General features: G+C 44.1%; 1 protein-coding gene across 2 annotated transcripts in view; it reads left to right on the plus strand.

Annotated features, from left to right (window-relative positions):
• IQCK (IQ motif containing K) overlaps positions 1 to 11,417 on the plus strand; it is a 38,901-nt gene extending 27,484 nt beyond the window's left edge. For both annotated transcript variants that reach the window (XM_035131208.2, XM_060282390.1), the window contains 2 exons: positions 1,870 to 1,981; positions 10,113 to 11,417. In XM_035131208.2, the coding sequence (XP_034987099.1) occupies positions 1,870 to 1,981; positions 10,113 to 10,312 (312 nt within the window). In that variant the 3' untranslated portion in view covers positions 10,313 to 11,417. The remainder of the gene's footprint in view (positions 1 to 1,869; positions 1,982 to 10,112) is intronic.
• The last annotated feature ends 2,394 nt before the right edge of the window (positions 11,418 to 13,811 follow it).

The raw sequence follows: 13,811 nt of genomic DNA on the forward strand, positions 1-13,811 counted from the left end.
GCCTGCTGAGGGCCTTTTTTTGCACAATTCTTTGCTGATAAATTTGCTCAGATTCAATCCAACCTGGCTATGAGAGATGCGAACCAGTGTCATAGGCTTCAAGAATAGTCGCATGTAGCAGCTGCATGGATTGGTTTCAGCCTAGTTTCCCTCAAAGTTGTGAACAATGCTGGCTCCATAGGTTTTCCTCTAGAGCAGGCATGTCAAACCTGCGGCCCTCCAGATGTTTTGGCCTACAACTCCCATGATCCCTAGCTAGCAGGACCAGTGGTTGGGGAAGATGGGAATTGTAGTCCAAAACATCTGGAGGGCCGCAGGTTTGACATGCCTGCTCTAGAGGAAGGGGACGTTTGGATCCAAGCAGGAGTCCTTGACTCCTATAGTTGGAAGGGGCCTTGGAAGAACCATCTGCAACCATCTTTCCAAAGTTGTCTTCAGAGTTGACTCCAGATGTTTTGTACTACAACTCCCACTGACTATCGGCCATGCTGGCTGAGGCAGATGGGAGATGGGAGCACACCAGGTTGAGGAAGGCAGTACCAGTTGCTCTCTGGCTTATTTCCCATCTTGGCAAGTTGGTGTGAGCTCATTGGGCCACTGGCAGAAATGGTGAATGCCAAATTTGCGGAGAGCTTTCTCTGCTTACTTTTTAAAAAGCCAACTTAGTGTATAGTCGAATTTAGGCATCTTCTCATCCCTTTGTAGAAAAGGTTACCAAAGCTGTAATAGCAGAGCAACTTCAGGCACATTTAGATTGTGTTTTCAGATCGGGATTCCAACCTGGCTATGAGACTGAGAGGGCTTTGGAAGTCCTGGTGGGTGATCTAAAGGTTCAGAACAGCCCATGAAATAAGCAAGGAGATTTGTGCAGGTGTAAAGCCCAAGACAAAGTGTCCATGCACCGAAGCAGATCTGTACAACTTTGACCTACTGACCGAAAGACAACTTAATAGGCATGCATGATAGACCACCTGAGGTTCTCTGGAACAGTTTTACTGCCTGCTAAGGGCAGGGTGGACATGTTTTCATGACTGACTTGTGGACTTCCTGGAAACATGACACTGGACTACAGTAGTAGGTCTCTGATTGGGCTCTTCATTTTGCTGCTCTTTTGGTTAAAGGAAAGTATGTGGAGTTACTATGTGGACTTAAAGGTGATGGGGAAATAATTCTGCATGTACTCTCTTTAGACCAGGAGAAATTGCATGTGCACCACTGTTTCCCTTGCAGGAAAGAGCTACTCAGCTGGGCTATCCTGGTAGTTTGTCCCTGGGCTGTCTGTTACATGCGTATCCACAGGAATATTTTTTGGCAAGGGGGAAGCAACACTCCAAACGAATGACTTTGCTGCTACCTCTTGTGTTTGTGTTGACACACTTACTCCCAAACAGCAGCTACACTGAAATGCTGGATACCATCACGTTTTCCATTGAGGAACAATAATTTCTCCATCAGGGAAGACCAGCAGAAAAGCAATCCAAAAGTCTAGATAATGGGTGTTTCACTTTAGCCTTATTGGATAGATCTTCTTTCCTAAGTATTAGTCATTGCTGTTACTTCATGCACTGGCTAAAAAACAGTGCTTGCTTGCTGCTGTTGCTTTCAGTCCAGAAATGATACGTAATTGATTGCATTCCTCCCACCCTTGTTTACATTCGGGTTCTTTTGCATTGAAATGAATGGGGTGGAATAACTGAATGACAATGTCGTTTTGCCACAGTGGGTAGTGAGATGACAAATGTAGTTTTTGGCGGAAGACAAAGTGCAGCAACGCTGAAACAGCATTGCATCAAATACAGGGCAGAACAGAAAATGATGCCTTTTTACATTGGTAATTAATAATAATAATAATAATAATCACTCTTCAAGGTCCGCTGTGAACCTGAGGTTCAAGAATTACGCCAGTGGCAGAAACACTTGAGGGAGACAAAGAACATTATTAAACGTGTACGAGAATTCTGGGCCAAGCAAGAGAAAAAAGGTAACTTTCTCCTCCCCTCTCACCCCAAACAGGATGTAAATGGTACAGCTGGAACATTTTGTTAAATGACCAGTTATACTGTGGTTAGCCGAAGTATCCTTTTGTTCAAATGCTAGAGATGGGCAACACTGCCAGTTAGGTTTTTCTTATTTCTCCAGTCTTAAGTTCAGTTCTCCACCTTTCTAAATAATAATAGCATCAATATCCTTTTTTAAAAAAAGAAAGAAAAAAGGAAAGGAAGTCCTCATGTAAATCAATTGCCACATATTTTCAGTTGAAACTTCATGAAGGTTTTTGAAGCAGAACTATTGAACAAATTAGAGATGTGAGTGATCTGGTTAGTAGATGGATCCTGAGATGCACAGGAGTCTGTCTCAGGCAAATCAGGTTGGCCGAAAGCACGAATTTGAGTGATCTGGTTAGTAGATGGATCCTGAGATGCACAGGAGTCTGTCTCAGGCAAATCAGGTTGGCCGAAAGCACGAATTTGCTTGAAAGTGCAGGCAGTGAATTTCTACACCATCCCTGGAGGAGACTCTACTTGGGCTCATCATAGCTCCCATCAAAACAGGGTGCTAAATAATATGTAGCATGTGCTAAAAATAAGAGTTCGCTCGGCAGTGCTTGTCAGTTCGGTGCTCTTAACATACACGATGCCTTTTGCTTTTATGACAACATCATTGTATATTGGTACCTGTTATTGTAAATCTCTCCCAAGAGGAATCTTCCCCACAAGTGGTAAGCCTTTTGAATTGGTGGCATTTATAGGAGGACCAATGTAATAAATAGTGTTTTTCGGTCTTGTTTGAAAGGTCTGGAAAACGTAAGGTATGGAATAATTCCCAAATTGGGATCCATCCACTCCTCCCGGCCACCCCAATTTAAAAATAAAATGCAGAACCCTTAGGGGATCTCTGCAATGCAATAAAAAGATGCAACACTGATGGGACAGAATAGAAACGAGCCAACACATGTTGTACAGTGAAGACATTTTGCTGTTTTTATTTTTGAGAAACATCCCAAAGCTTTATGCATCCATTGTGTGCACGGCACATTGTGATGACATTCTGTCCAATACAATGGATATCTCTGTGTTTGCACTTTGCTGCAAAGACAACTGGTTCTCTATCCAAAAGACAGTGGTTCTGGCTCACAATCTATTGGGGCTTTTTTTGTTCTTCCAGAAGTTATTATAGTGATAGATGAGGATGATGCCTTGGGGGCAAATGACCGTTGCCACCCCCCACCCCCACCCCTGGCTCCAATTTGCTTCTTCATCCTTCTTCATTTTCAAGGGAGGAATGAACAATAAAACCACAATGAAGTTATTGGCTCTTTGGGAGAAGGTTAAGAACCTTATTTCTTTTTAAAGCTGTTAATATTACAGTGGTACCTCATGTTACGTCCGCTGCAGGTTACATCTTTTCAGGTTACGGACACGCAGAACCCAGAAGTCCCAGAACAGGTTACTTCCAGGTTCAGCGCGCGCGCATGCGCAGAAGCACTAAATTGCACTTTGCGCATGCGCGCCAAATTACATCATGCACGTGCGCAGATGCGGCGTTTCAGGATGCAGCCTTTCATTATTATTGATAGCATGTATTGCTTATTTTTTCATTGGGCTTGGAAGGAGCATTCTCTTGTAGCCGGTAGAAAAGCTTTTGGCATGTGCTTGGTTGGTTTGCCTTTGGTGCCCACAACAGTTTTTCTGGTTTGCAAATGTGTTCACAGACCTAAAAAGACTAGCAATCCCAGTTTCAGCATTTTGTTTGATTGTGGGATTTTGGGTTTGTTTTGTCCTAACAAACAGCAGTTGCTTAGCCAACAGCAAGGCATGGTTTAAGCCTGGCTAGTGGCCAGAATTTATTAGGTTCAGAGAGGGGAACTTTTGGCCCTCAAGATATTAGTGTTCTAGAGTGATAATTTCAAGCATTCATACAAAATAAACGTAGAAACACATATACAGACTGATTAATTTCAGGATTAATATATGAAGTTATAGGAAAGGGGGTGGAAGTCTTTGTGCCTGGCTCTGAATAGAGGCTGCTGTTTTCAAAATACAAATGTGGCTTTGTTTGGGGCAAAATGTTTGAACAAACAATTTTGTTGCCATGTGATAAACCCCAAAGAGGAAAGGCTATCAAATTCTCTAGCCTTTGGTCTGCCAAGTGATTGCGAGAAGAATCTCAAAGGATGACAGTTATTATTCCAAATACATTTGGTCAAAGTGTGTATGAAATAAGTAAGATGATTCTCAAAGAAATGGGGAGATCCCTTTCTATACCTCCTCCTCCTCCTTTCAGTGTTCCACTAATAAAATTAAAGCCACATTTGTATTTTGAAAACATCAGCCACTGGAGGAGGAGGAGGAGGGGGGGGTGTCAGAAGCTGAAGAGATAACGGGGTTTGGTGAGCAGGAAGAGGTTGAGGCAGAGAGCCGTCCAAGCTCAGAGGCAGAAGAGGCGGCTGGAGGGGAGGGGGGCTGGGAGACAGAGAGGCAGGTTTTTGAAGAATCCAAAGAGTCTCCCTCTCCAGCCTGGTCTCCTGGAGCACACAGAGAATTGAAATGAGAAAATCAGAGATGGTTTGTGCACGGAAAAAAAACCCTGGAGAGGAGGGGACTTAGGCAGCTGTGGGAAGGGGGGGTCTTCAGTCCTCACAACTGTCTCATTGCGTCAAGACCTATTGGGAATAGTTGCTGGGATTTCTAGGCCTGCATTGTTTTGGTTGCTTTGCATAAAGAGTTAACTTCACTGACACCATGTTTTTATTGCTGATCCTGACAGGCCCTCCTGTTAGTATGACCGGCACTAGCATTGTTATCATTTTAGTGCAAAGTCCTTGTTTACTTGCCCAGACATTTTTTAAGGGTTTGGTTTTTCCATCTGCACTGCTGTTGCTGTTCGCACTTTAGCTACCTCCTATTTATTCCCATATGGGGCTCTGTTGCTTTATGATTTTATTCTACAGTTTGCTTATGTTACCTGTGGCCCGCCATATATTCTTGCACTACAACTCCCATCATCTCTGGCCCCTGGCTATGCTGGCTGGGGCTGATGGGAGCTGGAGTCCAGCAACATCAGAGGTTCCCCACCCCTGACACAGCGAAAGGGTAGGTTATAAATACTTGAGGTATACAAGCACTGTTTTGTGGATTTCATAGAAATCTTGAACTGCTTTCCAAACAAAAGCACAGCACAGCACTGCAAGTTCAAGGAGCATGCTGTGTTTGCATCGAGTGCTTTCCAAATGCCAGGGATGGTTCGAACACTTGATCGTGGCAGTGGCAGCTGAGAATGTGGCGGCAGGAGTCATGCGACCCCTAGGGAGGCAGATCCTGATGGTGTAGTCCACACCCACCACCGGGGAGTCTTTGAAATGCCAAACCCACTGCAGGATTATTTTGCTTTCGGAAAATCAGAAAGGAAACAGCAGTCACGATGGTGGGTAGAATGAAAGGGGATGCTTCAGGTCAGCTGGACCAAACTTCCTGCTAAAGCTATATACACTAATGGAGTCGCATTAATGATCTCGGTGACTGCAATACTGGCTCCTTCTGACTAGTTCACAGATGTATTTACCAGTCAGTGCAGAGGTCTGCCTGGAGCTATAGTCCTTCTCTTTGCATGTTGCCTTATTCTCATTCAGGTGATGAACATTGGTCTGTAGGCTAAAGATGGGAATCTTGTGGCCACTCTAGACTACAACCCTTACTATTACTCATGCTGTCTGAGGATGATGGGAGAGAGTTGGAGTACAGCTGCATCTCGAGGGCCTTAGGCTTCCCATCCATGCTCTGCTTTGCATGATTTGAGGCTGCAGATAGGGCAACTCACACTATTAGAACCCCCCACCCACCCAAAATTGCTATGGAAAGGGCTGGCATCAGGTTTATGGAGGTCCATGCCCCGAGACTGAACTGATGCCAACTGTTTTGTAGTTTAATGAATCATTTGTAAAGTTGCAACGAACATGCTTTGTGTGCAGAAGGTCCTTGGCTGAATCCCTGGCATCTCCAAGCAGGACTGGAGGAAAATCCTGCTCAAAACTCTGCTGCCAGTTGGTGTAGTAGACAATATTGAAATAGATGGACCAACTCTCACTTGGTATTGGGCAGCTTCCTAATTTTCTCCAGGCTGCAGTTGTTGTTTTTCTGTAATTGCTGTAGTCATCAACCAGGCTGGTACTCTGAGGTGTTCACAATTCCATCTTTGCATGAGGATCGCTTGTCTAACAGTCTGAGAGTAACCAGTAGCTAAAGGGGGAGCTGGGAAGCTTTCCATAGGATGGAAATTTTAGAAGTGTCAGGTTGTGTGCATGTGTTTTAAATGAAGCCACTGCTAATCTGCCCAAAGAGCACTCCCATTCTAAGATGCTACATTAGCATCCCCAACTCCCTCTTGTAACAGCCATTTTCATCCCTGACTTCGCCTAGATTTTGCACTAGACTTGTACATTGTGCCAACTGCTGTTTTAGAACTCAAATCATGAGCATTCAGACCATCATGGAAACAATTGTTTAGAGCCAGTTGTCTGGTTTTCATTTCTGTCTGGCCAAGGCTCCTCACTCTAGCCTACCAAAGGTTGTAAACAATGGTTTATCAGTTCTGACATGGCATCCTACTGCAGTTAGAACGAACCCTTGAAACCCTTCATTGCACTGGTGTCTGATGTGGGTTTGCTTTACCAAAGTATGTTGTTCTCTTGATTATGCCAAAAGAGTTAAGCTTCTTTAACCATGATTTGGCATGATGTCTAGAGTGAGCCACTGCGCACTGCCTGTTCTCATTCCAGAGATTATTGTTCAGTCAGCCAAGGGTATACCATTGCCAATCAATGTTTGAGTTTCCAGAAAGCATTGCTAGTCATTCCCTTGCTATTGGATGCTTCCTGTGCACAGAGACACATGCCTCTGAGATTTCTGAATACTTTTGGGGAACATCTTGGCTTTATAATTAAGGTTTAGTTACTCCCTTATCATTACATAGGGCTCTTAGGGCCTGTTCTCATTTCAGCTGCTCATCTGGGGATGGTTTAAAAATGAGATTCTTTATGATTGGATCTTATCCATTTGATTGAATTCTGGATTAATTTGTTCTCTGCATAGAGCAGTGACAAGCCTACTCCTATCGCTTGCATTTGTTGAACTTTTGTGCCCCAGAGCTTTCTTCAGAGGATATACAGCAAAAAAAAATGTATTTCTTAGTCAAAATTGCCCAAGTCTGTTAGGAGAAATATGCAGTAAGACATTGATGAATTTTCATGGGGACTTTAAAAAAGCAAACAACGTGGAAAGTTGGAGAACTGAATATAAGACTGGAAAAATGAGAAACAGAAAGAAACAGAAATGGAAAGATTCATCCATCCTGGGGCGGGGTGGGGGGCATCAATAGTTTCCCCAGTATCACATGAACTGAATGAACGTTATCAATACAGACTGTGGAGACTTTCCCAGCAGCAGCATTGCATAGCTAAAGGAATCTGGGTGACTCTTTAAGACCAGACTCTCTTGTTCCATCTAGACAGGCAGCAGCTCCTGTTTCATGCTGATGCTGTTTTGGGCGTTTCATTAATCAGCTAGAGTGACTGTTGGATTCTATATCTCTTTTACCCTGAGCCCCTGTGCTCAGTTGCCTTTCTAAAAAGGAAGTTTCGTTCCTTTGCAAGGTTGTTCTACTGCTGGCTGTGCAAATTCCCATTCACCAATTGTTTCAAATGTTTGCATTGGGTAAGTTCTCCCGTCCCTCACCCTCTTCCTTTCCTTTTTCTAAAAGATGAGGTAGTGTTGAAGTAAACCTTGATTTGTGTATGATATTGTTGCCTTGCACTGATTGTTTTGATTCAAGCTGCAATCGTGTACCCTCACCTGGGAGTTCCTTCTATTTCCAATGTTCAGGCTGTGAGTGCCATTCCTTTTATACAGCCAAAACAACAGCACCCATGCACAAGAGGGAGGTGTCTACAGGGAACCCTAAGGTTTGCAAAAGTACACCAAATATATTGGGGAAAGAACCCCTAAGTTTGAGTGGGTATGTGGGAAACCCCAAAGTAGCCCTATGATGTCTGAGCGAGCATGCTCAGTGGTCGCAGAATGCCGACTGGGTGTTGTGAAACAGGGAATGGATAAAGGGGGAATGTAATCCCCCCAGTTAATACTAATTTCTGAGCAAACCTGCATAGATTGCTTGCATCTATATCCTACCCTTTCCATCCTGGCTGAGCCTGATGGGAGTTAGAGTCCAATAGCATCTGGAGGGGCCCCCTGATATAAAACCTGACAATTGCAAGCAGCACTTGCATTCATGATAAGGACCTGCTTTAAAAGGGATGTTGAGGTTGACGGCCTGTATTTTAGCCTTGATGTTCCTTGAAATGGGCATGTTTCATCACTGCTGGAGGGTTGCACTGCACACGTACACACACACTTACAGATGTGGATGTGTAGCGGGGAGTCTTGCTGGTGCAGGCCCAACCGTGACCATGTGGAGATCTCTGGATGCCAGGTTGGCGACTGACATCTCCACCTGGCTGGCCCCTCAAGCTTTCTTAAGCAGGTAAGCAGAAGAGCTTATTAATTGCATTTATATCCCACCTTTTTCTCCAAGGAGTGCATGGTTCACCCCACTCCATAGTTAATCCCTATGACGACACTGTGAGGTAGGTTACGAGACTGCGACTGGTCCAAGGTCACCCAGTGAGATTCATGACTGAGTGGGGATTTGAACCCTGATCTCCCAGGTCCTAGTTTGACACTCTAACCGCTACACCACCCTGGCTCCTTAGAGCACTTCTGCTATGGGGCAGCTATATAAATTAAGTAGGTAAATAAATATGGGGAAAGCAAATGTCACTTAGCGAAGGATCTGAAGTTTTTTCATTGAAGCTTGGATTTGTTTTATTCTGGATTGTTTTATTTGGTGTTTTAATGTGTTGTTAACAAGTTTGAGATTTTCCCCCCCTAAAATAGAAACTGGTATAGAAATGAAATGAAATGAATAACAACAACAACAACAACAACAACAACAACAACAACAACAACAACAACAACAACAATAAAGCCCACCGGGGCGGGGATGGTGCCTAGACACACTGTTGTGGCCACCATAGCCCAGGTTTAAGGTGCCATTTGGCAATTAGATTATACCGAGTTTCTCACAGTACCCTCCAGGCTCTGGATCAGGCCCTCAGAACTCCCCTGCCAAGGCCATACCCTTCACTGGCCCTGTTTTGCACTCTTGAGTGTTTTTGGCTGGCTGGACCCTGCCCTTGAACTCCCACAACGCCTCGTTTGTCTCAATGGATGATGCAGAGAGGCACACAGGTGGGTGTGGAAAGACACCCGTTGCTCCGCCCACTTTCCCACTGGCCCCACCTACTGCTTGCATGTGGCCCTCAGATAGTTACTCCGATGGAAATGTGGACCTTGGGTGGAAGCTGGTTTATCCCTGGCTTAGATGCTAAAGCCTGGGTGGGAAGGGAGACAGGATTGCTAGACCGGGGACAGGATGAAGTAGGTGGCATTATTGAAAAGGGAGGTATTTCACACATCGGCTTGAATGAACCACCCCATTCTTCGGCCAAGGCTTCTAGTGTTTTCCACTGCAACCCTCCCAGGCCATACAAATGCGAGTAGGAGGCTGGGCTTCTGATTTGCAATTATGATACAGGGCTTTTGTTCATTTACCATTGTTGACTTTTGCAGGCAAGACCAACTGTGGCCCTTTTGTCTGATGGAGCTGCCCAGCTGGTGCACTGCTCTTGAATCACATGAATTAACATTTATTTATTTTTTTGTTTAGAGTTGCAATGCACAAGAAGTGTTTTTTATTGATGCTTCTCTTGTCCCCTAAAATAATAGACCACACAAGTCTTTGGTATAAATGTTGCTGTGACGTTTATTTCTTTCCTCCGTAAAGAATGAGAGGTAACCTACAGTTCCCGGGATTCTTTAGGGCAGGGGTGTCCCTAAAGCAATGTGCTTTAAATATGTGTACGTAGCAACTTTTGTGGAGAATCTGAAGGCAGATTTGCTGGGCCCTAGTCTTGACACTCTGTCGACACATCTATTAACTGCTCTTAAGTTTGATACAAAGTTCTGCATTTAAAAAAAAAATTTTTTTTTTGCTTGCAGTGGGAACCAAGCTGGAAGACTCAGCCCAGCCCAGCCCAGTTCGCTCAAAACAGGCAGTGGTGGAAATCTTGCCGGTGCCAGAAGTCACCACAGTCACAGAGAAAGTGGAAGACAATCAAACCCTTCCAGTCTTGACAGATGAGAATCCACAAATGGGGCAGACCAGCTGGGCATCCACGCGTGATTTAGCTCCGCAGTGATACTACTTTTCATACTAATTTAAAAGCCCCAAATTGTCACCACCAGCTTCTGATTAAGGGAGCAGGGCTCAGTGAAGTGTTTCCCACTGTAACCGAATGGTGTTTGGGGTCAGCCTGGGGACTAAAATACCTCCGGCACTTTTCAAAGAAGAACACTGTGTAAGACAGCCTGATTTACAGCCGACCTCAGTGCCACAGTCCTTTAATCTTGGTCCCATCAACTTCAGTGTGATTGAAGATTGGTACGTTCTAAGTATTCTTGTTCGAATGAAGGCTGTAAATCAGGTGGACCAGGCAGATGCAGGCGCTGGCTGATGTTCCGATTGAGGTAGTGGCATAAACAGTCACGAGGTGGCTCCTGCACCATCCAAACACACCAGTGTTTATGTAAGGTGAGAAACCCAGCTAGATCAGAGTGGTTGCTTCTATCCCCACTTGTGATTGGAGACAGGAGACTATACTAGAGGATGGGGGTGTTGGATCTACCACAGAACAGTTAGCACAGTCAATGGTCCAGAAGGATGGGATTGCAGTACAGCAGCTGGAGGGGCTCACAGGCTTTCCACCCCAAGTCAGAATAATCCCCATCCTGGCAACTTAATGCTGGATGCAGGGGAGGAATATCACTCCAGCTTTTAATAATTACAGTATTTCTCCTTAGCTAATCAATAAAATTATGCAAGCAATCCAAGGAAGCGTACCTTCCCCAAACTGCCACATTAAGAGGCTGCCGTTGTCCCAGGTGCTGGACTACAACTCCCATCACCCTGACCACACTGCCTGGGGCTGATGGGAGTTGTAATCCACAACATCCAGAAGGCACCGTGTTGGCTGTTGCTGCTGTGGCGCTACCACCCTGTTCCAATGGCATGAGCAGCTGAGAAGTCATTGGAAGCCCCTCGAGAGATCGAGCCAGAACCCCATTAACACCTGGGCCAAGGGAATGGGACGCTGCCTCTTTGAACGTTACAAAAATGTCAACCCTTCGCGTTTTCGAAGGACAAAACCAAAATGACCACCACATTGTAAGTAAATAGTAAAGCCTTTATTTTTGTTTTGTTTTGTTAAGAACAGCGTTTTGAAAATAAAATGTCTTTGCCCATGCTTTACAACTTTTTTTGTTTTGTTTTCGTTTTAAATTTTGCATCTTTATGTACAGTCATTATGGTACACATTTGATTGTCTTGAAAACCTTTCCAAAGATGTACAAGATTAAACAGTATGCAACGGTCAGCAGAGTGGGAAAAGGGGACATTATAAAAAAATGCACATTAATACATTTAATAAATATATATATTATCAAAAAAAATGAGACTTGGCTCTCATCAGTTAATAAAAGCACCTGCTGTGTAATCTGGTAAAGTGGCAAGAGTAGTCCAATCTGTTCTCTTTTAAATAAAAGCTACATGTGCTTCCAGTTGTACTGCCTTTGGTTAGAACAGAAGCCTCAAGCAGAGTTAAGCCAAGAACGATGCCATCGTCTAGCAGTTAAAGCTAGAATTTTAACACACCTTGTTTATCTAGGACTGCATCCTGCAGGACTGAAGACACAGGATCCTTTGACAAGGGCATTTGTGCCCCTTGAAAATTTCTCCACCATCTTGAAAAGAGATGCTGGAGTGGAAACTACCTCCCAACCTCTGGACCTTCCTTGCACGGGGTGTAAAAAGGGCTGATGTATAGCAGAAGAGCCCTTAATCCGGGTTGGCCACCAGCAGTCATGTACAGCTCAGGACTAACATGTCCCCTCACCAGAGCCACTCCAAGTCAATGGCTTCAATCGCAAAATTTCATTGGGCTCTGGATGGGGCACTTCCCCCAAATCCCATGTATGCACCCACCAGAGCTGCTCAACCGAAGCCATCGGGTACAGTTTTGCTGGTCTTCAAATAGGTGCAGTGCAAGGTTCACCAACTCTCAATCATTTCTGTGAAATGAGCCAGCCTGGCTCCTCTCACCTGCCAGTTTTCTTAGCCAATGGGCAAAGTCGGAGCCGCTTGGATACCAGGCAATAGGAATCCCTGCGGTCCTAAAGAGCTGCTGCTTCCCTCTCCTCTTTAACACACTTTCCCTGATTCTTCCTTATTTTCCAGGAAGAAATTCAACAGATCAAGCCTCTTCTCCCATAGAAATAAAGCCACGGGAAAAGCTTCGCCCTGATTGTACTCTCTAATTCTGTGTGATGCCATGCCTTCCACGACAACCATGTTGTGTTATGTCACACACACACCCCGTTGGCAGTCCATTTGTGAAAGGCACCCCCCCCAGCAATCTCTCAAAATGCAAAATGTGACCCCTGGTCCAAAGAAGGATAGAGATCTCTGGTGTATTTGCTTAATGGATTGCATTTTCTTCCAGCTTATGGGGGTGCCACCTAGCTCATCTCAAAAACCTGCATGTCGGCAACAGTCTAAGGTGCCTTATAGAACACAATTCTGCCATAACTACTCAGACGTAAGTTTCATAGTATTCAATGGGGTTTACTCTCAGGAAAGTGTGCATAGGGTTGCATCCTAAAATATATACAGTGGTACCTCGGTTTATGAACACAATTGGTTCCGGAAGTCTGTTCATAAACTGAAGCAAACTTTCGCACTGAAAGTAATGGAAAGTGAATTAATCCGTTCCAGATGGGTCCGCGGCGTTCATAAACTGAAAATTCATAAACCGAGGTGTTCATAAACCGAGGTTCCACTGCATATACATATATATTCCTCCCTCCCTATTTGAGTGGCATTATTGATTGGCAACAATGGAGAACATAGTAGCTTTTACCCTTCCTAGAGTGAGTTACAGTGAAACCAAATACCCCCCCCAGTAGTTGTGCTTACTGTTGTGGAGTTACAGATGCTTTACATTCGTAATCACTTTCCTCAAAAAGGCAAAAGTATAAACAACTTCGTTACATTAACAAAAATATAACTTAACACAAAAGTGCCCCCTTTAAAATAAAAATAAAAATTAACAAATAGGGTTTTTTGGGGGGTGGTGGTGGTGGTGGTGGTGGCAGAATCTGACATCACAAGTTACAGACTGACAAAAATATAAATTCATTCCAAAACTAACTTGCTGGGAAAATGAATCAATCCCTTATTTTATTTTATTAAGGTTTAATCTGCATACCTCCCACCACTATGAAGCAAGGCTCGGGTTGACAAGAGTGGTTAAGGGAAGTCCTGTGTTTGCAGGATCCAGCCCTGTCTTTAAGATCCCAAACTGCCATTGACTTAAGGGGAAGCAGGATTGCTAAATCCCTTCTTGTCTAAAAAACAAACAAACAAACATTGAACATCTTAAATTACACTCCTTGAAAGTATTTTTTTCTTTAAAGTCAGCCCCCCCCCATATAATTAAAAAAAGAAACACCACCAACTCAATCACTTCCAAAAATATATCAACACTCAGCTGGGAAAAAGAACATTGTTTTTGCCATTTATGCCATGTGCATCTTATGTGTTTGTGTTTTTAATAATAGAAGTTTAAGAAAAGTCCATTTTTC

The sequence above is a fragment of the Zootoca vivipara genome, chromosome 14, assembly GCF_963506605.1.
Source record: "Zootoca vivipara chromosome 14, rZooViv1.1, whole genome shotgun sequence".
Lineage (NCBI taxonomy): Eukaryota > Metazoa > Chordata > Lepidosauria > Squamata > Lacertidae > Zootoca > Zootoca vivipara.